Here is a 26,461-nt window from a genome sequence, read left to right on the forward strand (position 1 = left end):
TGGTCCTCAAGGAGGCCAGAAGAATACTTTGGATTCCCTGGAACTGGAGTTAAAGGTGATTTGATTCAACATATGGGGCTAAGAATCAAACTCTGAAGGGCATCAAATGCTCTTAAACCCTGAGCCATCTCTCCAGCCTGCAAAATTATTTTTTGATAGGAAGATGGGCTATTTCAGAGTAAATCATGATCATTGAGCTCCTTCTGTCATGGTAAGCATGCTCTTGTCTGCTCCCTCTGTCCACATAGAAGTCAGTCATCTAGATCAATACAGAAAAGAAACTCCATCCCCTTCTGTGCATGTGGAAAATCATAAGTCTGCTTGCAAAGGAGCTGCCTCTTCTTGACACAGCTGTAGCTCAGATATAATGTCTGCTTAGCAAGCACATAGCTCTAGATTCAGGGACCAGCACCAGAAAAGAACAGTCCTGAGCCCAAACTGTTTAATTTGACACTTCTGATGACAAAACAAAGTACAGAGGCACAAGATGACCAACAGTATGGTGAAGCCCTCAGGTGAATACAAAAGTGGGGTATTGCAGGAGAATGTCTTAGGGCTTTCAACATATTCAGAAACAAATCTATTCTAGATTAAATGAGACAAAACAAGACACAATAACCAGGCCTAATATATAGTTCTATATTGTATGCTGGTTTGTGAAAACAAATTGTACAGAAAAAGTTGTAATCCTACTCCTGCCACCTTGTACCTACAAAAGCAAACCATCAAGGCTAGGTATCAAGGTCAGCATTAACAGTGGTCAACAGCACTGTTGGGTGACATGGTCCCTTGGTGGATGTTATGACAATGGTGCTATACCTTTTTGGTCTTCCTCTCCTGAAGGCAATCACATAACTCAATCATGAGAAAGATATCAGACATCCCAACTGAGGCACATCCTCCAAGCAGCTTCCAGGCTGTAAGACAAGGAGAATGGACCCAAACAGCCCCCAGGAGTTCAAGGGATGAGCTCACAATTCAGGGAAGCAAAGGTGGCTAGAACTTGTGGGGTAGCATAGGACAGAAGAGAGACAGATCTGAAGAGTGTTCTCCCAGGCTCTGCAGAGGAGGCCCTTCAGTGTGGGAACAAAGTTCCAGAAGCCCAGGTGAAGTAACCCAATGGAGGCCTCATGCTACATGGATCCTTTAGGAGCATTCTTTGAAGAGTCATGACCTACTAGCACAAACTAGAACAAACATAAAGACTGTTCTAGAACCATCAAAACAAAGCTAAAAGGAATTCTCCAAAGGCTCAAATTGATATGCAAAAACCTTATTGTATACACAGCAAAAGCCTTTAATGGGTAAAATACATTCAGTTCAATAATTGTCAGAAGCCATCTAGAAAAGTCATAGCAAGCAAATGAGTTTTCTGAAGATGGCTCACTGCTTTGCATGACTGACATGGGTGAGCATCTCAGAGACTTTATCCCAGGATTGCTTCTTGTTGCTGATATACCTTTCCTGTCACTATTACATAGCCTAATGATCCCTGAGTATCAGCCCATCTTATTGGGCAGATCTTCTGCAGAATTAATATGAAGATGTACTTTCATGTAGTAATGTTGTATGATGAATTGATGATTTTGTAATACCTGATAATAATTTTATAGAACTCCTAAATTGATACAAGTAAGCTCAAGCCTACTATAGAATAAAAGCTGCAAATAGAGCCCTGTTAACCACATGTCACAGGCTAATTGCACTCAGAAAAGAAAGCAGGCTTGGAACAAATTTATGATCAAGGAAAACATTCCTCCTAGGTTAGGAATGAGGCCACTATCTGGTAACTAAAGGTCATAAACTGGGAGTGAACAATTTATTCAAACATTTTGTGGGTAGAGACTCAATGAATGTGAGTTGTTGGATAAAAGGAAAAAGGTAACGATGATTTGTAAAAGAGAGGCTGGAAGCAGACCTGCGAAGAAAGGAATGTGACCAACTGCAACCCTAAATACTTCAAGAAATAGAGGAAGAAAACAAGTCAGGGGAAGGGTGATAGGGAGGATATGGAATTGATGTTTGGGAGATGGATGGAGAGATCTTTAAAGATCCAGCCAAATCACTGGAGCCCAAGATGCAAAGACTAGAACAGTATCCCAATTATGACAGCTAATGCTTGTGTAAAGCTATGTGCCAGACAGCTTTCCAAATCAGTGTCACGTGTTAACCAACAACACTACAAAGGAACATTCCATACCATTTCTATGCTCATAAATCAATGGAAAATAACGGTAGGTAAGTGTTCCAGCCAGGGTATTGTGCAAGTCTAGACAGTAATCAAAGAAAAGTCGGGAAGAAATAAAGCATAAAGCCAGTGGACAAGGTCCTTTCTTGGAGACTTAGAACTCAGTAAAAAGAGTGAGAACAGGGGTTGTTTTGAAATCAGCTCCTATCATGAACGTTCATGAATGAATGCTGTTTAGATGAATTAATTATTTTATAGAATTCTTGATTTGATTCAAATAATTTTAGGGAGAAAGTTTTAAGAGATGGTTTTAGTTGTTTTGCCAGAAAGATATAATAAAGTTTAAAAAAAAAAAAGAAAAGAAAAAAAGATTGGGTTTGGTTTAAATTTCACAAGGCTTCATTGTATTAACACAAGAAAAAGAACAGGATTTTAGTGCATGCTTGTATAAAAATAGAAAAGAACACATGCTCATTTTACGTTGCTATTTTAAAACACTTGAAAGTTTCTAGAACTTAGAATCATTTTTTTTCTATAAGGAATTGAAGGTTTTAGCTTTTTTACTGTATGGATGCTCCTTTAACTACAACATTTATTTAATATAGCAAGAAAATTTGAATTGTGAGGACCTTTTGGGGGCCTTAGAGCAACTGTGTCAAGTAAAATGAATAAAGAAAGAAAGAAAAGAGAAAAATAATAGAATGTGCCCATTCCTTATAGAATATTAAGTAGAGGCTGCATAATAAGAAACACAATGGGGTTTTATAAATTGCACTAAGGAGAGAATGAGGCTTGAGACAAATCTGTGATCAAGGAAAAACATCCATTCTAGGTCAGGTCCAAAGGTGAAGCCACATGTGTTCACTATAATAAAGCAAGGCCATGTGAAACTGTGGCTTTGAACTTATAATGAGCTTAAAGAATGAAACACTGCTTTGAACTCACTATTGACATCCTTCTGTAGCTCACCCTTTGTGTAACATTTTATCTATGAGATAATTTTCTAAGAACTCTTGTCTAAGAAGGTCTAAGAAGGCCAGAGGAAAGAAACTGTGGCACCTGGGGCTCTGCCCCATCCACCTACCAAATGTATGTGTGTGGCTTTGGGGACTCTGCCCCATCCACCAAATGTCTATATGTCTGTCTATACATATGTGTGTAAGTATGTGTGTATGTATGTAAGTATGTGTGAACACTTATGGAGTTGATGACACAGGTGGTCAGACCCAACCAAAGTGTGTGTGTGTGTGTGCATGCACGCGCATGCATATGCTTGTGTAAGAGATTTTAATTCTTTTCCTTTCTTTTCTCTCTGGTTTACAAAGAGTTAATCAGTCCAAGCCTCTTTGCTGGCCAGTGAAAGGTCCTTGCGGGAAAGAGAAAGGAAATCAGCACTTATTAAAGCACAAATAGTAAGAGAGTTAGAGTAAGAAACCAGAGCTTATTAAAGCATAAATAATATTATAAGGCCAGGAATCATCAGTCTTTAGCCTTCTTTGATGCTGTACCCCACCTAGTACCATTCCCTAAAGACCCAGGCAGGCCCTCAGCATGAAATGATGATGAGGTACTTTGTGGAGACCACTACACAGTTAAGTTAGAATGTATCTTAAAAAGCATAGAGCTGGGAGGGGATCAAAAGCTTAAAATAGAAGACGCTACTGCAAGTATTTTCAAGGTAGAATCCAGTCAATGAAAGACATACAAGTGTAGTTACTATGGTTGGAGAGGGGAGCATCCAGTTCCCAGTCCACATCTCTTACATTGGTTCCTGCCTGGTGTTCTCACTGTGGTGTTCTCACCCGAAGCTGAGAGCTTCATTTTATATAGGAAAGGATAAACCCCACAGACCAGTTACCTTTTAGTGTCTTTTTGTCCGGGCCACTGCTTCCTCACTTACCCTAAGCTCATTTTGGTATGGGATAAAGCAGGGCAGGCCTATTTCCAAGATGCCTGGATTTTCCTCAAGCAACTTTCTTAACTCATATTCTACAGTTCACCTTTGTCAGATGTACAGTTCATTAGTTTGTGCTATTTGGACAAATTGTGCAACAACTCAAACTATTTCATTCTAGAACATTTTCATTATCACTCCAGAATGAAAGCCTGCTGAAGCCTGGTGTGGTGGCATGGATGTAAGCCCAGCACTTGGGAGGCTGAGGGAGGAGGAGGAAAAGGAAGAAGAGGAGGAAGAGAAAGAAGAGGAGGAAGAGGAGGAGGAAGAAGAAGAGGAGGAGGAGAAAGATGAGAAAGAGGAGGAAGAAGAGGAGGTGAGGAATCCCTGAGCTACAAAGTGAGTCTCAAAAGCAACAATAATAGCACAAAACAAAACACATCTACCCACTAGCAGACATTCCTGGCTACTCTGTGCTCCTCCGTCCTAAGCAACCACGGATGGATGCTCTTTGTCTGCACCTGCCTGTTCTGGGCACAGCCTGTGTGTGGAACCACATAACCATCTGGCTTCTGGGGGGAGTTTTCAAATAGCAGAACTCCACTGTCTCTGGTCCTCTGATCCCCTACTCTAGTGTACGGTATCTCAGCCCCAACTCAAGGGCTCCAGTCTTATCTAAAGTAGAAGCCATAAAAAGAAAGCACCCGATGTTCTAGAGCTCTCTGGAGGCTGGCACTGAGCACAGAAGGGAGGGCCAGGAATTTCTGTCTAGTTACCAAGTAACCACCTACAAATGGATGCCAAAGAAAACTCCTTGCAGAAAAAAAAAAAAAAAACTATAAATACCTTTGTTGAACACAAAGCCTCCCTTTGTGATTTTCCTATAGGTAATTAAGGTCAAATTTGACAGTCAAAAAGACAACAGTGGGTCCGAGGGCTGTAGAGGGGAGAATACACTCTTTTTTTTGTTGTACTGTCCACTACGTTAGGGATACAAGCATGCTAAACTAAGATTCTGTCAAGGAGCTACATCCTCCAGCTTAAGAATGTATTTCTTGTGTGTCTAGTATGGTGGAACACACCTTTAATCCCAGCACTTGAAAGGCAGAGACAAGCATATCTTCTTGAGTTTGAGGCCAGCCTGGTATACATAGCAAATTCCAGGACAGCCTCAGCTACATAGAGACACCCTGTCTCAAGCAAAACAAAAGAATGTATTTCTGACCATTTAAAAGTCATGTGGTCACAGTAAGCTTCATCTGTGAGACAGCTGTAACTTTTGGACAAATGGACAGAGTTGAAAATAAAGTAGCCCCAGAAAGACAAATATTGTATGGCTTCTCTTAGCTTTCTCGTACACATGGAGCTTAATACAGATGCCTGAATGCATACACACACGTACACACCACACAGGTGGTGGGAGGATCAGAAACAGTGAGAGAGCCCGGCATCAGTAGGAAGTACACAGGGCACTAGGTAAACGCAGCTGCTGGACAGTACAGCCTGTGAGTTAGACCATGGCCTGCGGTGAAAGCTGAATGGAAGGGGAGACTAGCTTTTCCACTCCATTTGATCTGGTAGATGGAGAGGATGAAAGACCATAAAGTCATTTAGGGGGAACCAACCAAGACACCATTAGCTAATACTGAATGCACACTCTAGCAAGACACTGTCAGCTCACATAGTCCTTTCAATAACTCTTGGCAAATAAAGAAATTGTCACTTTTGGACAAATGGACAGAGTTGAAAATAAAGTAGCCCCAGAAAGACAAATATTGTATGGCTTCTCTTAGCTTTCTCGTACACATGGAGCTTAATACAGATGCCTGAATGCATACACACACACACACACACACACACACACAGAGAGAGAGAGAGAGAGAGAGAGAGAGAGAGAGAGAGAGAGAGAGAGAGCAGGAAAACAGAAGTGTGACCACTGCAGAAGAGGAAGGGGATGACAGGAAAACCAGGAGAGGTGAGGAGAGCGAGTATGGTTAAGAACATGCCATATATTGTGCATCAAATGTTCACAAATAAAATTAAAATGAATAAAGTAAATAGCAGTCAGTGGAAAGACTAGATGCAATGGATGAAGCACTCTGGGCCTCTCACATGATAATTTGCATAATTTCTTAGAGAAAATTTTATTAACTAATTTCTAAAATAGCATAAACCACCTTCTATATGGCTAATAAGCCTAAGGCCTCATGTACCATTCATTTCCTCACCAAATATCTTAGCAAGCTGAGACACAAGTGACTTACCTGAAGTTAGTCAGATAGTTGATAGCAGTGTTAGTATCTATATTCATAATTCATATATATCAATTTCTCTGGTTTCAGTTACCCTCCAGTCAATCACAGAATGATAGTATTAAATAGAAATTGCAGAAATAAACATTTCTTGGCTTTTAAATCTTGCATTGTTTTGAGCATCATGATGATCTCTCAGCTGTCCTACCAACAACATGAATCATCTCTCTGTCCAAAGAGTTCGTGCTATATACACCACCTGCCTGTTAGTCACCTTCTGGGTTATCAGACCATCTGCCATGTTAGTGCAGTTCTGGGTTCAAGTGGCCCTCATTTTGTTTAATAATTGCCCAAAGTTCAAGAGTAATAATGTTGGCAATTTAATTATGGGGTAATGTTATAACTGTCCTGAGTTATTTTAGTTATTGTTACCAATTTCTTGCTGTGCCTAATTAATAAACTTTATTATAGGTGTATATGTATAAGAAAACACAGAGTATATATAAATAGACTTTGGTACTAGCAGGGTTGCAGGCTTCTTTGGGGAGGTCTTGGAATGTGTTCTCTATGGATAAAGGGACTGCAGAAACCCCAAGGAGTCTGCCTCCAGAGTACACATACTTTACTATTACTCTCCTTTGCTAAGCCTTTGACACAGTACTTGGCACTGTGTTAAATGCCCATTATCACTATAGCAGTTATGGAGCAATAATAACTGCCTAAGACATGAGTTGGCAGCTATGTTGCCATAATTACTTTGGCTAAACCCTTATCTTTCACTTTGGTGAGGAACCACAATGTCTGGGTCTTTTCCATCTTTGTGTCCAAGAATAGCTGGAACACAGCATCTAGCACAGAAAGACTCCGCTGTGTGTTGTTGGGTGAAGAGATTAGCTTTTTGGACTAATATATTTACTGATATATGACAGGGTGGCCCTTTATGAGAAAGCTGGAGTGGGCCACATTTGATCATTGCCTAACTCTTTGTTGGCAAGGTCACTGGAAGGCCATGATCCTCACAGACACTTTAATTGCCCTGCTGTCATTGCGTAACCTTCATCCACTGTCTCCATCTCTTTCATCACCTATTCCAGTCAGCCACTCCCAAACCCAGCTCACTCCTCTGCACACTAACTCAGTTTTTCCACACCTGGAAGTTTCCCTTTTCATCTTACACCAGATCCATTCTGCCCTTTCAGTGTGTGTGTGTGTGTGTGTGTGTGTGTGTGTAGCTCACTCTGTCATTCAGGCTGGCCTAGAATTCCTTATATAGCCCAGGATAAACTTGAATGTAAAGTGATCCTCCTGCATCATCCTGAGTGCTGGGACTGGAGTTTTGAGTCACTCTGCCCAGTTTTCTGCCCAGGCAGACTTGCATCTGCCTTCCGGGTGATTCAGACCCCCCCACATCACCCTAAACCCCTCATCTTTTGGCATCAAAGCTGTTGAATTATTTACATCTTATCACTGAGCCCTTGAAGCATCCATCCGGATCTGCAGCAGCAGAACAGGCAGACACCAGCTAAAGGCTGCAGCAGTGGCCTACTCTAAAAACACTGTCACACTCTGTCAGTGTCAACAGAGATTTCCTCATGCCCTTGGACTGAGGCCTGATGCTGCACACTCAGCAGCCTCTCTGGCTTTCACACTCTGTCCCGAGTCTGGTCTGGAATACATGGCTGTCTCGGGCAATTTCTATGTAACCGGCCTTCAATAAACACCAAGTTGCTGCAGCTCTGCCTCCCTGCCTCCTACTGGCTTCCTGTGAGTGAAAGCCTGACTTGGGCCCTCTCCCTAGCTAGCAGGAGTGATGACTGAGACCAACTCCGGGGGACTCAGGACTCGGGCATGCATAACAAGAGGATGAGAGTGGACAGAGTGAGGGTGGGGACCACAAGCAGGGTAAGGCAGGAGGCTCCACCCACCACCTCCTGCATGGGACTCATTTCCAGATGTCGCTTCTATTAAAATTCCCTCCCCATCTATTGCCCTCTTGCACACAGACCAACGCCCTCTTATCTTCCTCCGGCACATTTATTCTTTTAGTTTCTCTTCTGTCAATGTGATCTCTAATTCCTATCTAAAAACTGATCTTCCACCTCCCCGCATTCTCTAACTCCCTGTTCTGAGTCAGACCCCCAATTCCCTTTGAGCCTGTGGCAACTCCAAAGTCACGGCCATTCTACTGTGGTAGCCTCTTTCCAGCCCTACAGGTCAAATGCTCATCTCCCTTCTGTGTCCACATCTTCATTAAGCCAGAAACAGCTTAACTTGGTCTTTGGGCTATGGAATCATTTACCATTTCATCTCAAGTCTCTCTTGGACCTGAACCATTCCCATTCTTATGGGAATATTTTGTTGTGTTGCGTGAACTCAGAGAGTGATAAGTCTTGATGTGTGTGATTTCTAATTAAGAGCCACTGTCTGAAATAAGTCTAAACTGATGTGCTCAGTGATGAGCTATTTATGCAGGAAACAGCTGCCTTCCAAATGTCCCCTGGTGGGAAATGTGAACCGGAGACAAAAGTGGTTCTGAGGGCTCTCACACATCTGCTGTAGCTCCCCCTGGAGCCCATCTCACCTCCTACCTGTGCACATGACAGCTGCAAAGACCCAGCATTGCCCATAGCGCACGGGTTGGCAGCCTGTGGCATGCCACTGCTTTAGGATGGCCACACTGCCAGTCCATTCTGCGGGGTTGACACCATCCATGTAATTTTCACTCCAGTTGCCATTGAGCACGCCGCTGTCATCGTTGCTGTTTATCTGAAGAGAAACCATGTAGAGAAGTATTAGAAACATCTAATCCCTCCACAGGACGTGATGGGGGGGGGGCGCTGCTGCTGTGAAGGACCACCAGCCTGAGACACAGAAGAGACCTTTGACCTCACTTTACCTGAGACTTTCCAGACCTGCTGGAGAGAGTTGAGGATGGGAGGTAAGCTATTCTGACTTAAATGTGTTTTAATTCATTATTCTATTTCAATTTTCTATAAAGCAGGAGCTTGGCTTTGAGTAGTCTAAAAACACACTTGAACCAAGGAAATCTAGAAGCGACAAGATAATTCTCAAACTCAGTGACATTCAGCTCTGTCCAAAAACACCAAAAACACATAACTTGCAGTTAGTAGAGACAACAGCCCATACCAGCTATTCCAGGGTTTAGTTGCGCTAACGTATTTCCCACAGTCAGCTGGCAATCTCATTCTCAGAGGCCCCTGGCTTTTGACTCCTCATTCTCCTATTGCAGCCATGAGAAGGCAGAGGTCCCTTCACACAGATCCCTTCCTCCCTGGGCGGGGCACACCAGGGACCTCACCATGGCACACACAACTCTGCTGATGTAGACGGGGCTTCCCCGAAGGGCACAATCTGTGGATGGGTCGACCTGGAAGTTCAGGCTCTTCTCTAGCAGCTCCAAGCAGATGTCTATGATATTCTCTTCAAACTGCAGGGGATGAGGAGAAAAGGGGCATCACATGCTTGCTGTGTGTGAACAAATAAAGAAATAGACAACCTATACCATTCAGATCCCCAGGGCAGTGTAGAATAAAACCCAATTGCAAGGTAGTTGTCAAACAAAACGGCCATGAATGACCTCCCAGGAAGGTGCATGGTTTCAAAGCTACAACTCGCTTGGCTTATGTGTCCTGCAAGCCAAATATCTCACGACTCATTTGAAGTCACTGTTGCTACCGAGGTTTCTTTCCCCCAATGAATTTGCCTCATTGGAAAGTCTATGTTTGCCTCTTCTCCCTCCATCTCCTAAGGCCCCTAAGGTGCTCTTACTAAAGCCATATTCCCTTTTCTTCCACACTTATTTAACAACCCAGCTTAACATTGACAGTCTATTGAAGGGAGAGAACCAACTGCCTTGGCACTCACAAATCTGGAGCTCTAGACTGACCAATCACAGGTGAGTTCTGGAACACTGCCCTCCCCTGTGGGTGTGTCCCCTCTGGTTGTCAAATTTGGTTATACAATGTATTTGAGGCCTATCTTTCCTGCCTTAGTGTTTGCTCTGTCAGTTCAAGATCTCTTTACAACACTTGGCTCCAGACCTGGCATGGAGCTTGGTACATAGTAGGGATGCCACATATCTTTGTCAAATGACTATAAACAAATGCACTTACTCTCATGAAACCATGGTCAATAAGTAGAAAGGTTTTCATTGCCTACCTTCTCTAGGGAAACCACTTCTCTAGTTTACAGTTTTTAAAGGGACCTATAATTTAAAGAATCAAGATCAAAGCCTCCTTGAGGTGTTCTTCAAGGCCCTTAGGTCTGGCTCTGTTGTGAAGCAGTTTCCTCTGAGATTAAAACCTTAAACCTTCCACTGTAGAGCAAAGCTTGTTGTGATACAAACTGTTAAAGGGGGGGGGGGGGGTGAAACATTCCATCTTACAGAGAAGCTCAGAAAGTTAGTAACTCAAAGGCTTCAGGAAGTCCCTGAAACTGAAGAGATTCTCTAGGTCCCTCCCTCCCCAAGCAGTAAGGACTACAGATACATACTCTCAGACCAGCTGAGTTGCCTAGAAAGAGACAAATCACTTCTGCCAAACTGCCTAGAAGAGGCTCAAACTAACAAACCTATCTTGAAGGACACTCTTCAGCCTGTCCAGCTGCCTGCAGGCTGTGCAGTGGGCTCCAGGTCCCCAGCTCTTGTGAGCTGTCATCCATGCTGGGGTGAGATTTTGGTGATACAACTGTATTTGAGTCATTCCTGCTCCTCTAAGTAACTCATCACTCTTAAGTGGCTCCAGTAAAACTCTTTGGTTTACTAAGTTAGACTTGGATGATATCTATACTTCAGTGTATCACAGGTTCCCCATCTGGAGTGAGTAGATCTCTGTTCCTATCTCCCCAGCAGTCTTATTGTACAACAGGCTCCCTTCTACTTCTCCAGCCTCTGACCTCGACACCCCCTGCCCCTGACATTTCTGCTCCAGCTAGATCAAATCCCTTGTCATCTTTGCCAAGATGAAACCCTTCCAGCCTTTCCGGCCTTGCACATGCCTTCCCTTGTCCTTTGCTTGACTGAGTTCAAGCATAGCATCTTCTCTCCCAGGAAGCTTCCTTGGAATCTCTTGTCAAACCAAGAGCCTCCTTCCTGGTCCCCAAAACACTGTGTCCCTGTCTCTCAGTCTCACAATCCCCCTGTGTGATAAGTAACTGCTTACAAGTCCCTCCAGGACTGTGCTGCCTTTATTTCCACTCTCTGACATCCACGGTCCACCTGGTACTGAACAGATTATTCAGTATTTCCTTGCTGAAGAAGAAAAACAGGAAGGGAGGGAGCCAGAGCTCCGAAACCTGCAACTCCTCACTTCTGCTTCTCATTGATGACAATGCCCTTAAATGCCCACACTAAGAGGATTTGGGACCAGTTGAGACTGCTACATTTCCCTGGGCTGTAGCTACCTTGGCCATGAGTGAACCTGACAGTCACGTATTGAGAGTTCTATTTTGAGCAAGACCTGATGAGGTCACTTTATCCAAGTGACCAAGGTCTCCGTGAAGACCTCCATATTGTCCCAGCTGTCACCTCTTGTGAGTGGCCAAAGGCTCTCTCTGCTCCCTCAATACTCCCAGAACTGGGGCTCAGCTTAGAGCCACTTCTTCCCTCCCTGACCTTGGCCTTCCTGGAGCACCTGCTGGGGTTAACCTTCAAACAGGAAATAGATGTTAAGACAGACAAGAGTTGTCAAGCATTGCAATGAGTTTAGCTATTTTGCATACAAGGTCATGAGACTACATGTAGAAAATAAAGTGACATGGAATGAAGCTGGTAGCAGCAGTTACGATGGTCTTCATGTCCTAGATGATCATTTTGGAACGGTTTTGCTTTTTCTTTCATTTGGTTTTGTTTTCTACACAGGAAGTCCTGTGGCCTAGGTCATGTACCCAAGGATGGCCTTGAACTTAACATCCTCATGCCTCTACGTCCTGAGTTCTAGGATTACAGGGGTACACCACCACACCCTGCTTATATGGTGCTGGGGATCAAGCCCCGGGCTTTTTGCATGTCAGGAAAGTACTCTACCAACTGAGACACATCCTCAACCCTCTGTTTTTCAGAAAAGATTTTTCTATGTATCACGGGCTGGCTTCAAACTTGAAATCCTCTTGCCTCAGCTTCTCAGTCATTGATATTATAGGCATTCACCTTCATTGCCAGGTTTGCAAAGGTTGCTTGCTTCCTTCCTTCATTCATTCTTTCCTTCTTTCCTTTCTTTCTCTCCCTTTCTTTTTTCCTCCCTCCCTCCTTCCTTCTTCCTTCCTTTCTTTTTTCCTTCTTTCTTTCTAACAATTATGTATTCCTTATAATGAAAAAGCCTATTGTCAAAACAAACAAACACAAACAAACAGACATTGGCATGGGGGTCACAGAAGATTGTTCACCAGCCCTGTTTCTGGTACAGATGTCCAGGGGCATATACATACTGCTCATGTGTAAGTGTGACAGGTTTGATACCAGGTTCAGCAGCAGTGTTGTCAGAAAAAAGTGAGAGTAAAAAGTGAGACCCCACAGCAACTCAGTATAAAGCACTAATGTCAGGTGCAATCATTTCCATTATGATTTCGCCCCACACCCATCACCCTCAGCTGCCCTGTAGCTGCCCCTCCCTTAAAACCTAGTCAAGCCAGCCTGGTCTACAGAGTGAGTTCCAGGACAGCCAGGGTTACACGGAGAAACCCTGTCTCGAAAAACCACAAAACAAACAAACAAACAAACAAAAAACCTAGTCAAGTAGATGGGACCAGGAAAGAACCCTCCCTCCTTCTTTCTTTAGCTGCTTCCCTAGCAACCTGAGGTGCTTCTCACACATACTTTTTAGTTAGCATAAGCAGTTTGCCCTGTTCTGGATCCCTTTTCCCTATGAGTTTGGGGCTTATGTGATCTGGGACTCACCTGCCCATAGTTCCAGGGGCATGGGCGGATCCAACTCTTGCTCCCTTGGTAGATGAAGCCATAATCATTCACAACATACTCCTGCCTCTGGGGCTCACTCTCCAAGTACACTGCATCCGCTGGGAATCAAAGTGAGAAGACACAAAGTAGAAGGCTCTTTGTGCATTCCTTTCCATAGAATCTGCTCTCTGGAGAGGGTGCCTGAAGCTGTTCTGAGAGAAGCTGGTACAGGAAAGAGCCCATGCGGAGGTGGGTTCTAGCCAAGATCTGGACCAGTGTGGTGAACAGTTGTAGGTTCATGATTGAAGTCAGAAGCATCGCTGAACTGTAGGGTTGATCTTCCCAGCCAAACATCCCTGGCCCAATGGTGTGGCAGCTGTTGATCATGACTGTACTTGCTACCTGCCTCTATCCCAATGTTCTCTCTAGGACATGGATACAAGCTCAGGAGAGAAGCCATGCATAAGGTCCTCCTGCCACTCAGACAGACCCTATGTTCTCATGTTCAAATCTGAAGCCCAGTCTTGGAGGCCAAAAGTGTGTGTGTGTGTGGGGGGGGGGGTGTTTGGTTTTGTTGCTGTTGTTGTTTGACAGGGTCTCATTCTGTAGCCAAGTCTGGTATGAAACTCACTATGTGGTTCTGGCCTCAAGCTCACAGTGATCCTCTTGCTTCAGTCTCCCAAGTACTAGCACAGGTGAATATTTCAAAGAGAAATGCAAATTGGAGACTGGTATTATAATCATACTTGTCATATGGCATATATTAACATATAATTAATATATAATATATATTATAAAATCAATAGCATACAGATGTGTACAAACATGCACATATTTAAGCATAGAGTAGTTCTATAAGGTTACACAGAGAACAGTAACAAGGCTCCCACTGGGAAAATGGAGCTAGGAGACTGGAGGATCTTAGATCATGTAGTATTTCCTTTCCTTTCCTCCCCCTACCTCTCTCTCTCTCTCTCTCCGTGTGTGTGTGTGTGTGTGTGTGTGTGTATCCCTTCTTTCTTTTTCTCCTCCCTCCCCTTTCTTTTCTTTCTTTTCTCCTTTTTCTTTTTCTGACTTTCTCATACTTTTATTTGCTTCTTTCCTCAGATATTTAAAATAGTGTGTACTTATTACCTTTAAAATGAAAAAGTCCAAATTAACTTAAAAACAGATAATGAAGGTAGATGTTAATGGTAGTTAAACTTAACAATAGTTTTTTTTAAAGATTTTATTTATTTTATGTATGAGTGCTTTATCTGCATGTATGCCTGCATGCCAGAAGAAGGCATCAGATCCCAGTACAGATGGTTGTGAGCTGCCATGTGGTTGCTGGGAATTGAACTCAGGTTCTCTGGAAGAGCAGATAAATGCTCTTAACCACTGAGCCATTTCCTCAGCCACCCTAATAGTAGTTTTCTATTTAGTACAAACATAATTTTAAAATTCTAAATATGTAAATAAACATCAAGGTCTCTCCAACTTGGTTGTTGGAGGTCAGGTACTGAATCCAAGGGATTGAGGAACTTATGGTGGCCAAGGAGCAGGGGCTGGAAACCTGGCAGCACTGACAGAGAGACAGAGGTGAAGGAGCCCAAGTGAGTCCCTGCCTCACCTGGGCACCAGGGATTGAAGAGCAGGATAAACTCCCCCAGCTGGTAGGCAGTGACAGAACCCTGGTAGGAGTCGATCCGAATTTTCAGGAGGTATCGGCCCACAGCTGCCGTGGGAGGGGCACAGAGGCTCAGTTCCAGGGAGTTGGCCCTGTTGGCTTCCAGGGAAGCAATCCAGGGGCTTGGGCCACCACTGCCTGTGAGGCTAAACACTGCCCGAGTCCCCTTGGCCAAGTCTGGCAAGGGTCCTAGGAGGGAAGAAGAACTAAGACTCTTTATGGTAATCTTCCATTCCTCTAAGATCCTACTCAATGAACATGCACTCATACACATACACTCCACTTCATACATACATATATACATACAACAAACACATGCTGCACTTCATACATGCATGCATACATACAACACACACATGCTGCACTTCATGCATGCATGCATACATACATACAACACAACACATACACATGTTCCACTCCATACTCACATATACCACATATACACTCTACTTATCTCATACACACACATACTGGAGTATGTGTGTGTATCTCATACACACACATACTCCAGTCTACTTCACACACACACACACACACACACACGCACCACATGGTCCATTTCACACATACACACACATAAATACACACAGAGACATCACCCACATACACCCCAAACACACATATACACACAAACCACACACACACCACACACATGCAAACACACACATACTACATATGCACACACATTCTGTGGGACAGATCCTCACCAGTCTCAGCCACAAACATGATACTGTCCATGCCTGGCTGGAAGCCCCGATTCTTAAAGTACAGGGTGATGCAGAAGGCCTGGCCCCGGCGGACAACAAGACGGTCAACACTGATCTCTTCTGTGTGGTGCCGAACATTATTCCGGGAGCTCTGGAGGTCTGTGAGGGCCACCTCTAGCCCTGTGACGGGGCAGCCTGGGACAGACAAAAATCATGGTTGTGAAGACCAGCCCAGTTTTGTTCACACATATCAGTTGTGCAAACTCCAGGAAGTAATTTGGAAACACTTGAGTTTCCATGTTGGTAAAATAGAGTCTATAACATTACCCTAATAGGCCCAGCTTGAGGATTATATGAGATGCCATGCACATACATCCCTTTCTTTCCTCTTCCTTTCTTTCTTCCTCCCCTATTTCCTCTACCCTCTATCAACCCCTTCCCTGCACACAACTGCAGGCACATGCCTTTTCTAACTTACTTTGTAGGCTTCCTTCAGCCTAGCATGCCTTCAGATATAGCCTGATCCCCACTTCCTGAGATTCAAGTTACCAGTCTCACTTGTCCTTGTACCAACCTCCAAACCTGGGAGCAGGCTTCTGGATCGCCTGCCCCTAGAACAGCTGCCCCACTTTTAGCAACTTCCTGGTTCTCTACCACCACCAATGCCATGTGTCCAGTGTCCTGGGTACCAGCATATTCAAAATCAGAAAGGACATGCCCAGCCTTCAAGATCTTTTGCCAAAACAGAGTAAACAGAGTTGTTCTCTGGTGTGTCTCTCCAGAGGGCTGTATCTGATGGCTTCTTAAGGATGGTTTACAACACTTAAATTCCAACAGGCTCCCCCATCTCATCAACCTGTCAATTCCTATGTGACTTCTCCTCATCTCACTCTTAGTGACTTTAATAGGCTCTGAGAGTTTCTGCTCAAGCACCTCCCACCACCCTTAGCATATCAGCTACCTTCCCTCACAGTTCACCGTGCCATCTCATCTGCTTTAACAGTTCTAAGGCACTCTCCAGTATATACATAGAACACTTGTTTGCCCAACACATGGCCCTCCATTTCCAGCTTTACGTTCTAATTTTATTCTCAATTCTCACCACCCCCAGAATCAGTCCTTTCCCTCAGGCAGCCTATCTGCATATTCTATTCCTGTTATAGCCTTGTCTCAGAACATTCTTTGACATAGTTAATATGTCAACTTGACACAATCCTAGACACATCTGGGAAGAGGGAATCTTAACTGAGGAACTGCCTCCATCAGTTTGGCCTGTGGACATGTCTATGGGGCATTTTCTTGACTGCTGATTGAGGTGGAAGGTCCCAGTCCACCAGTACTGGTACCATTTCTGGGCAGATGGTCCTAGGTGGTTTAAGATAGGCAACTGAGAAAGCCAGGGGCAGCAAGACAGTAAGCAGACTCCTGCGTGGCCTCAGCTTCAGTTCCAGCCTCCAGGTTCCTACTTTGGCTTTCCTCAGTGATAGAGTATTGTTAAGTCAAATAAACCCCTTCCTCCCGTAACTTGCTTTTGGTCAGTGTTTTACCACAGCAACAGAAAACAAACCAGAACAGCCTTCCACAGCTTAGCCAAATCCTACCTGTCCCCCAAGACCTTCCTCCCTCATGAATCCTGCTCTAATTGGTCTACCCTTCTTCCCATCTGTATGCTCTACAGCACTGAACTGAGTCACCCTTAATCTTAACTGCTTACACTGACCAGTTAGTGTCTGTGTCACGTGCACACGCTCATTTACATGAATACATTTATCCTGGTGGCCTGCTCTTCTCAGCCTCGGCATCAGGAACTCAGATATTCTTTGTTATTTCTTTTTTTTAAAGATTAATTTATTTGTCATTTATGTGCATTGGTGTTTTGCCTTCAAGTATGTCTGTGTGAGGGTACAGGATCCTCTGGAACTAGGGTTACAGACAGTTGCGAGCTGTCATGTGGGTGCTTGGACTTGAACCCAGGTCCTCTGGAACAGAAGCCAGTGCTCTCCAGACCCTTCTTTGTTATTTCTTCTTGTGTCTCCCTCTGTAGCCAAGGCCAACTGCAAACTCTCAATCCTCTTTGCTCAGGCCTCAGAGTTCTGGGAAGGCAGGTATGCGCCACCACACCCAGCTCTTAGCTACTTTTTGTCTGCTTTCCAACACTAGATGTAAGCTGAAGACAGAACTGTACCTGCTTTCTCTTGGCTGTGCGTTGATTTAAAAACCTAATGAATTAAATCATTTGGCAAGGTCTAACACCTTTTCATGTTAAAAAATATTCAACAAACTAAGGAGGGAGGGAGTCCCTTGTTATGATAAATGGTATCTATAAAATCCACAGTTAGTCATATTTAATAGTGAAACACTTAACACTTTCCTGTTACGATAAAGAACAAATTAAGGATGTGTGTGTTCTTGCCTGCTCTTGTCTTGTTAAAGACAAAATGTGCTGGAGGCTCCAGCCAGGGCCATTAGGCAAGGAAAAAAGATCAAAGACATACAGATTAGAAATAAATAAAGTCATCTCCATTCACACATGATGTAAGAATAATAATATTCCAAAATTAGAATTCACAACAAAATGCTTCAGGATGTATGCAATAACAATATGCAAATTCAACTGTATTTTCATACACTTACAATAAATAATCTGAGAAAAGTGTAAAAATAATTCCATTTATAGTAGCAAAAGTAGTAACAAGTTCAACTTGGAATTCAAAACTTTTACCACAAAATATTAATTAAAGAAATTCATTTAAATAATGGAAAAATATTTCATGTTCATGGGTTAGAAGATAGTATCCTTCAAGTGACAGTATTATGACTCTGTATTCAACACAATACCTATAAAAATCTCAAAAACCCAACTGCCCACTGCATTAATAATATCTACAATGCAACCCCTATACCTAAGTCTCAGAGAGACTCAAAAGGGAGGAGAGATTGTAAGAGCCAGAGAACCAGGAAGCCTGCTGCTAAATGGTGTCCTGTAGATATAACAGAAAAGCCGAGAGAGAGAGAGAGAGAGAGAGAGAGAGAGAGAGAGAGAGAGAGAGAGATTTTGAATATCAGTTTTCTTCTTCAGGGATGAGCTCTACAATTGTTTAGCCAAGACAATTCCAAGTTGTCAACCCTAAACACATGTATATTCAAGCAACACTAAATGAAATCAGAAGGTTATATATATATATATATATATATATATATATATATATATATATATGTTTATGACAATAACAACTAAAGAAGAAGAGATCATGAGTTTCAGAGGGCTGAAAGGCATGGGAGGAGTCACAAAGGGATAAAATTCGCAAAAATGTTTAATTAAAAATTTTAAGCTCAACTGTCATTTTGCAGGAATTGACAAGTGGATCGTAAAATTATTTGAGAAGAAGAAATGATCATAGTCAATACAATCTTTTTATTTCTTCTTTCAGGGGAAGGCTAACACAGTATCTTGCTATGTAGCCTAGAACTCATAGCCTCCTGCCTCAGCCTCCAGTGTGTTGGGATTATAGTCATTCACTATGTCCAGGACAAAGGCAATCTTAAAACAAAGGGCTTGCACATCTATACTTCAAATTTTACTATAACACTAGTAATGGGGGGTAGCATTAGCACAGACACAGATCAGTGTATATGGGACAACACCAAATTCACTCAGATGGTTTTGTATGTGTGTGTCCAACAGTAATAGCATAAGAAGAGGCCATGAATGTGAGAGGGATGTAAGAACACTAGAAGGAAGTGAAGGACAGAGACCTACCTACTCCATCCTGGCCTGGATTTTAAAAGGAATGAACCAGATTAGTTGGTGTAATCCAACACCCCTGAATATAGTAAAATTCTCTTCAACAAATGGCGTTGGATTAAATAAATATCCACGTATAAAAATGAAGTTTCAGGGCTGAAGCAATGGCTCAGTAGATAAGAGCACAGGCTGCTCTTGCAAAGGACCAGGTTCAGTTCTCAGTACCTACATGGCAGCTCATAACTCCTTGTAACTCCAAATCCAAGAGATCTAATGCCTTCTTCTGACTTCTGTGGGCACAAAGCATGTACATAGTACCTATACTAATATTCAGGGAAACATTAATACATATAAAGTAAAGAAATAAATATTTAAAAAGTTAGTAAAAAGAATGATGTTCATTGCGTACTTCAAATGATATACAAAAATTAACTCAATGGATCAAAGATCTGAATGTGAGAGCTAAAAGTCATAGAAGAAAACAGGTACATCCTCTTCATCTTGATCTAGGCAATGGTCTCTTGGTCATGAGAGAAGAGGCAGAATTGGTGGGGAAACGGGTAAATTGGCCTTCATAGAAATTAACATTTCTGTTTCAATGACATAATAATGTAAAAATGTAATCCACAGAATGTGAGGATGTATTTGTAAATCATATGGCTAATCAGGGCCTTGTAACCAGATGGATGGATAGATGGATACATGGATGGATGAATCCTATAAAACAAAAAACAAACAAAAAAAACCCAAGGAGCACAAGTGGAAAACTAGGTACCTGGAACTATTGAGATGGTTGGGTAGGTGAAGCACTTAGAGCATAAGCCTAACCACCTAATGTAATCCCTGGGCTCTATGTGGTAAAAGGCAAGAACCAACGCCAGAAGATTGTCCCATGACCACTACATGCTCATTATGTCATGCCTCCCCACCCAATGGGCAAATGATCTGAGTAGATCTTTCTCTAAACAAGATATGAAAAAGACAATGAGCACATGGAAGGATGCTTAGGTTGTTAGGTAAAGACACATGAACTGTTACTTCACATCCATGAGGATGCTATGATAAGAAAACAGGCACTAGCAAGGGTTGGCAGGATGCAGTGCTTTGGGACACTCATACTTTGCTGGTGGTTTTATAAAATGATGCAGCACTTTGGAGAACACTAGCAGCTACTCAGAATGTTGAACACAGTAACCATGGGATCCAACTTCTTATAGTACACCACCATACAGTGAACACACACACTCACACCAAGCCCACATGCAGATGCTGATGGCAACATTATACAGGGATACCTGAAACTTTCAAACAACACAAATATCTACCAGCTGATGAATAGAAAATAGAACTGGTGTAAGCTGAGCACATTACAACATGAATGGACCTTAAACACATTATGGTATTGAAAAGAATCAGACCCAAGAGGACACATTTTGTGTGATGCCATTTCTCTGGAATGTCTGGAATAGGCAAGTCTACAGAAATTGAAAGTAGATTAAGGACCTGAATGCCTCCTCTTCCTCCTCCTCCTCCTCTTCCTCCTCCTCCCACTCTTCCTCCTCCTCTTCCTTCTCCTTCTCCTACCTTTCCTCTTCCTTCTTCCCTTCCTCCTAAGACAGGTTCTCTCTACATAGCTACATAGCCTTGGCTGTCTTGGAACTCACTCTGTAGATTTCAAACTCTCAGAGATCCTTCTGCCTCTGCTTCCCAAGTGCTGGCATTAAAGGTGTGCACAACCACACCTGGCTCTGAGCTGCTTCTTTCTGAGATGATGAGAATGTTTTGAGACTTTTAGAACTGCATAAATACACTTAACTGTATACTTCAAATGGATGAACTTTATTATGTTTCAATAAAACTGTTAGAAACAAATGTGACCCAAATCAACTACATAAAAGTATCATAACAAAGATTAGTCTTTATCTTTTGTTTTAAAGAGTCAGGACCATGGTCACACAGGATCACAATCACTACCCTGAAACCTACCAAGCTACCCTGGAACTCACATACACCATCTTCTCAGCCTCCCAAGTTGCTAGGAGTTTGCTACCACATCCAGCCTAATCTTTATCTTCTAAACATGTCTATGTTATTTTGTTTACTGTTAACACATATCTTTTTTCACTAGCTGGTATTATTATTATGATCATCATCATTATTATTAAAGAAACATAAAAATAACAATCAGCATATGCACATATAGGTTCATGGACATGTTTGCTGGTTGAAGAATTCTCTATCTTATGTAAAACCAGTTGCATTTATTTCAAGTTTTAGATTCTCTCAGTAGTTTATCTAGGTACAGTCTATTATTTAACCTTCACCACACCTTATATAGATGAAATATCAAGTCATCTACACTTCGGCAGAGGGTGGGGGAACAAACCAGGATTCTGAAAGATGAAGGGTTTGTCTCTTGTTAAACCCAGATTTGTGTCTCACAGCAGGATTTTTTTCATTGTCCAACACCTGGTGTCCATTGCTGGCTTTCATTCATGTTCAGTAAGAACATCCCAACACTGCCACTTGAGAAAGAACTTGACATTTCCTGATAATGAAGAAGGAAAAGGAGGAAGAAGAGGAAGAGGAAGAGGAGGAGGCACAAGAGGAGGAAGAGGAGGAAGAGGAGGCACAGGAGGAGGAAGAGGAAGAGGAGGAAGAGGAGGAAGAAGAGGAGGAGGAAGAGGAAGAAGAGGAAGATGAAGAAGAGGAGGAAGAGGAGGGGGAGGAGGAAGAGGAGGGGGAGGAGGAAGAGGAGGAGGAGGAGGAGAAGGAGGAGGAGGAGGAAGCAGCAGCTGATCCTTCCTTTATGAGACTAGTTGACTGGGAAAAGAGCACTAACTGGCTCAGGTCGGTGCATGACTAAGGCTACCCAACAGGTGGGGCAACACCTGCCTAACAGGAAGCACTTCAAGCACATCCTATTCTCCAGAGACACTACAGGCCAAGTCGACCTTCAGCTATGACACATGGATGCTCTGCACCCAAACATTGTGCTTAGCTTTCATTTTCATGACCAAACAATATTCCATTATTTTGAAATACTGTATTTTGTTTATCTATGTTCAGATGGGATGTTCATTTTTGATTCATTTTTGATTAGAGTATTTCTTCTTGCAGCAAGGAGAAAATAAGGAAAATAACAAGGAAATAACAGGATGGTAGGAAGAACTTACAAAGTTGGTGATCATAATGTCTGTCTAGAGAGACATTTCTTCACAAGCACCCAGAAGCATGCATAAAATTGCTGACTGTAAGACTGCTTGTCTCTCTAAACAAGTGGGAATGATCTAAGCATCCATTAAAAGAAGACAAGAATATACGGTGGAACACCATACAAAATGGAAAATACTGAGAGGTAGGTCCAATGTTACAAGACATGCTGTTAGTGAAAAAAATATTAAATTTATATTTATAGTATGATAATATCTGGATTTATAACAACACATGTTGATCCAATTGATTACATTCAGTACTTATATGAATGCTGATGTCTCTACCAAAGACTGGAGACAATGGTTATTCAAGAGAAGCTTGAGGTACTTAGAACTTTACCTGCAATTATTACTTTATGTTACTCCAATTGGGTCCTCATATATTTTCTTTGTAATTAAAATTTTATAGTTTACACAACATTAAGGAAATAGTAAAATATTTATTATACTTATAGTAAATAAAGGGGGCTATGTCACATTTGTAGAGGTAAGTTCAAAGTGCATCTCTTTTTTGTTTGTTTGTTTTTGTTTTTGTTTTACGAGACAGGGTTTCTCTGTATAGCCCTGGCTGTCCTGGAACTCACTCTGTAGACCAGGCTGGCCTCGAACTCAGAAATCCGCCTGCCTCTGCCTCCCAAGTGCTGGGATTAAAGGCGAGCACCACCACCGCCTGGCCAAAGTGCATCTCTTATAGATGACTTCACGTAATCATTTCTTCATCTAGACAAGAGAGGATGATATAAACAGAAAAGGATGATGGGAAATGAAAAGACAGGAGAATTCAGAGAACTTTAACGTGGTCCAAACCCTGACATGGGAGGCAGGAACCAGAGAAGTGACTTGGCCAGTATGAAGAAGATAGCTAGTGTCACAGAACAGGAATCCTAATGCCCTAATCCCTTGTCTTGCTCATCCACCCTATTGTGGAGGAGGCATGGTAGCATGCAGCCGTGTTTGCCTTCACCCTGCCACCTGGTTCTCAGGGGACCAATGAATCCTGAGGGCTCTTGGCTTCCTTCCTAGATCAGCTCTGCGTTTATTGTTTATCCACGCTCCTGCCCTTGATGTCTCTGGATCTTCACTGTCCCCACTCCTACCCACCCCATGGTGCTTCCCTACCTTGGGCCATGGTGGCTGCTTCTGGCTCCTGAACTGCTTCCCCACAGACAGCTGGATGGATTGGAGCTTCAGGAAACTGATCCTGGAGTGGCTGCTTCCCCTTCCATGGCAAGGTTCCGAGAGACACTGGAGGTGGAGCCAGCTGCTGCACTGCCACCTCTGACAGGGCAGAGCACAACTGGTTTTCTTACTTGCCCTCTGGTTTTTCTTGGCAGTGTTGCCCAGCTGAAAGGAGGTGTGGAGGCTGTGGATCCATCAGGGCCCTTGTGCTATTGGGCTTTCCATAGCTCTCGGGCCATGGTGCCATGGTAAGGGAGCCAGGAGGAACTGGTGAACAGATGGGGCCTCCACGGGAAGGGAACTGTGTTTCTGCAGGAAAGAGTGTCGTGGTCCTAGTTGTGAGACTATTGCTCACAACAGAGAGAGCCTCAGCCAGTTCTTGCCCCTGTTTCTGGAGTTTAAGCACTAACAGAAACCACTCTGGACCATCCTTGATAGGACTTTTTTTTTTCAGGCAGTGGCACTATTTCAAGTGAGACCTTCCAGGTCCACAGTGAATCTCGAATAGAATTAGCAGAGGTGGGGCTGGAGAGATGATCCAGAGGTTAAGACGTGGGCTATTCTTCCCCAGGACCTGAGTGTGAGTCCCAGCATCTCCATGGGGTAGGGGCTCACACTGTCTTAAATGCCAATTCCAGGTTATCTCATGCCCTGCTTGCCTTCTGCAAGCACCAGGCATGCACACGGCACACAGACATACATACACATAAAATTAAAACATTTTTTTAAATGAATGAAAAAGACAAGGTAAGAATGTAGCTTCCTGGTAAAGTAATAGTCCATCAATATCCAAGGCACTCAGAGGGGTGGGGAGGTTTTAGTGTATTAAGGAGCAAGTCAGATAGGGAGAAGATAAAGCAGGATCCTGTGTGAAGGGTGGGCAGGATACCCACCCACTCTGACTTTCCTGCTGTGACTTACTTCTTCCTGTGTCTCCTGATTTCTAAGTCCTCTGAGGAATTTATCCATAAGGGTCATTTTCTTTCTTGTGTTTTCAATTCTATGACTAACCAGCTTTTATAATGTATAGACATACAAATATAGTTCTCCGAGGTTATTGGTTTGCTGCTGTGTTGGGGATTGAACCCAGGGCCTCAAATATGCTGAGTGAACAACCTACCTGAGACACACCTGTGGCCCTGACTCATTTTCTAATACATTTGCACGCACCTTCAATACTCAACTTCCCTCAGCCCACTGAGCCCTGGAGCTCCTACCGTTCCTCCCCATTCTGTCTGCTTAGTTCTCTTGTGTGCTGCTTTGCTTCCCACCTCCTTCCCCTCTATCCCATCAGCTTTCTGTCCCCAGGCTCCTGACACATCTCATCTACTCCCTCTGAAGGCCAGGAACCCTTTCCTGCTCTTATCTTGAAGAACCTTTAGAACTCTGAGCATGTAGACCCTTCTCTCTTCTGCTCCCTCCCTCCCATCCCTCTTTCTTCCCTCCTCTCCCATTCCCTCTCATCTCTCTTCTTATTCCCCTGCCACCACCTAGTTTATCATTTTCTTCTCACACCTACATTGGTGCTCCCCAGGGATGTCTCAGCAACTCGCCTGTTCTCCCTCCACTCACCCACCATGACTTAGGTGATTCCCAGAACTTTGGCCTGCAGACCCCTCTTCTTTGCCAACTTGTGACACTTGACACCCAGTGTGCCCAAGTGATTCTTTCCCTGCTTTCTCTCAGCACGTGCCTTTCCTCCTGTGTTTCTGGTCTTGGTGGTGAGGATGTTGCATGCAGGTCGTGAAGGTGAGGTCAGGGCCTTTGCTCCTCTCCTTGCCTCCCTTGGTCCAGTTCAGCCCTGATTAGCAGCACCTTCATCTGCACCCCCTCAGCTTCACTGCAGGGAAACACCAGCTTGTCTAAATAACAACACCTAACCAACTTCCACCCTCCTTTCTCCAGATTCATTACTACTGAGTTTTCAACTTTTTAAAAATGAAATTATATTATTTCCTCCCTTCTATTTCCTCCTTCCAACCTTCCACAAACACTCTTCTGTCCCAACTTACTCCACCTTAAACCATGGCCTTTATTTCTTACCACTGTTTTTTCTGAAGGGCCAGTTCAAACAAATAGTCACCTGCTAGGATCCAACAGTGAATGAGGCCTAAACTTCTCAGCATCACCCTAAAAGCCATGGAGGATCATCTTTCTCTCCCCTCCTGGATCCCAGGTAGGCCACCCTCCCCTTTTAGTTCTCTGATGGAGACCTGTCTTCCTCCACCTCTCTCTGTCCCTCTGTGTGCCTCTGTTTCTCTCTCTCTCTCTTTCTCAAATGTCCTGTCTTGCCTACTTTCTTTTTTTTAATTTATTTTTTATTGGATATTTTATTTACATTTCAGATGCCATCCTCTTTCTCCCTTTCCCCCTTTCCCCTCCCTAGAAAACCCCTATCCCATGCCCCCTTCTCCTTTTTGCTTTTATACAATTTTTTTTTAATGTCAACCAAATTTGCCTACTTTCTTTATCCCCCCAGACTAGAGCATCGTCCTAGGTAGCTTCCAAATATTCTCTACCAAACTGAAGTCAATGGCTCCACTAATCATCTCTCCATATCATGATTATTAACACTATTGCCAGTGATTAATTATGGCATCAGATAATCATAGTGTTGCCCCTAATACACTCACAGTTGTTTTTTGCTTTTAGTATTTTAAATTCTTACGTGAATTAGCCCTTTGAGTCTCACGGCAGCT

At 43.2% G+C, this 26,461-nt stretch overlaps 1 protein-coding gene across 1 annotated transcript in view; it reads right to left on the reverse strand.

The window, feature by feature from the left end:
- Positions 1 to 25,027, reverse strand: part of Tgm5 (transglutaminase 5) — a 38,132-nt gene extending 13,105 nt beyond the window's left edge. The window contains exons 1-6 of the mRNA XM_034495819.2: positions 23,703 to 25,027; positions 15,624 to 15,818; positions 14,860 to 15,105; positions 13,248 to 13,366; positions 9,654 to 9,782; positions 8,923 to 9,100 (exon numbers count right to left, since the gene is read on the reverse strand). Coding sequence (XP_034351710.1) covers positions 8,923 to 9,100; positions 9,654 to 9,782; positions 13,248 to 13,366; positions 14,860 to 15,105; positions 15,624 to 15,818; positions 23,703 to 23,712 — 877 coding nt within the window. The 5' untranslated portion in view covers positions 23,713 to 25,027. The remainder of the gene's footprint in view (positions 1 to 8,922; positions 9,101 to 9,653; positions 9,783 to 13,247; positions 13,367 to 14,859; positions 15,106 to 15,623; positions 15,819 to 23,702) is intronic.
- Positions 25,028 to 26,461: the final 1,434 nt, after the last annotated feature.

Source organism: Arvicanthis niloticus, chromosome 2 (assembly GCF_011762505.2).
Source record: "Arvicanthis niloticus isolate mArvNil1 chromosome 2, mArvNil1.pat.X, whole genome shotgun sequence".
Lineage (NCBI taxonomy): Eukaryota > Metazoa > Chordata > Mammalia > Rodentia > Muridae > Arvicanthis > Arvicanthis niloticus.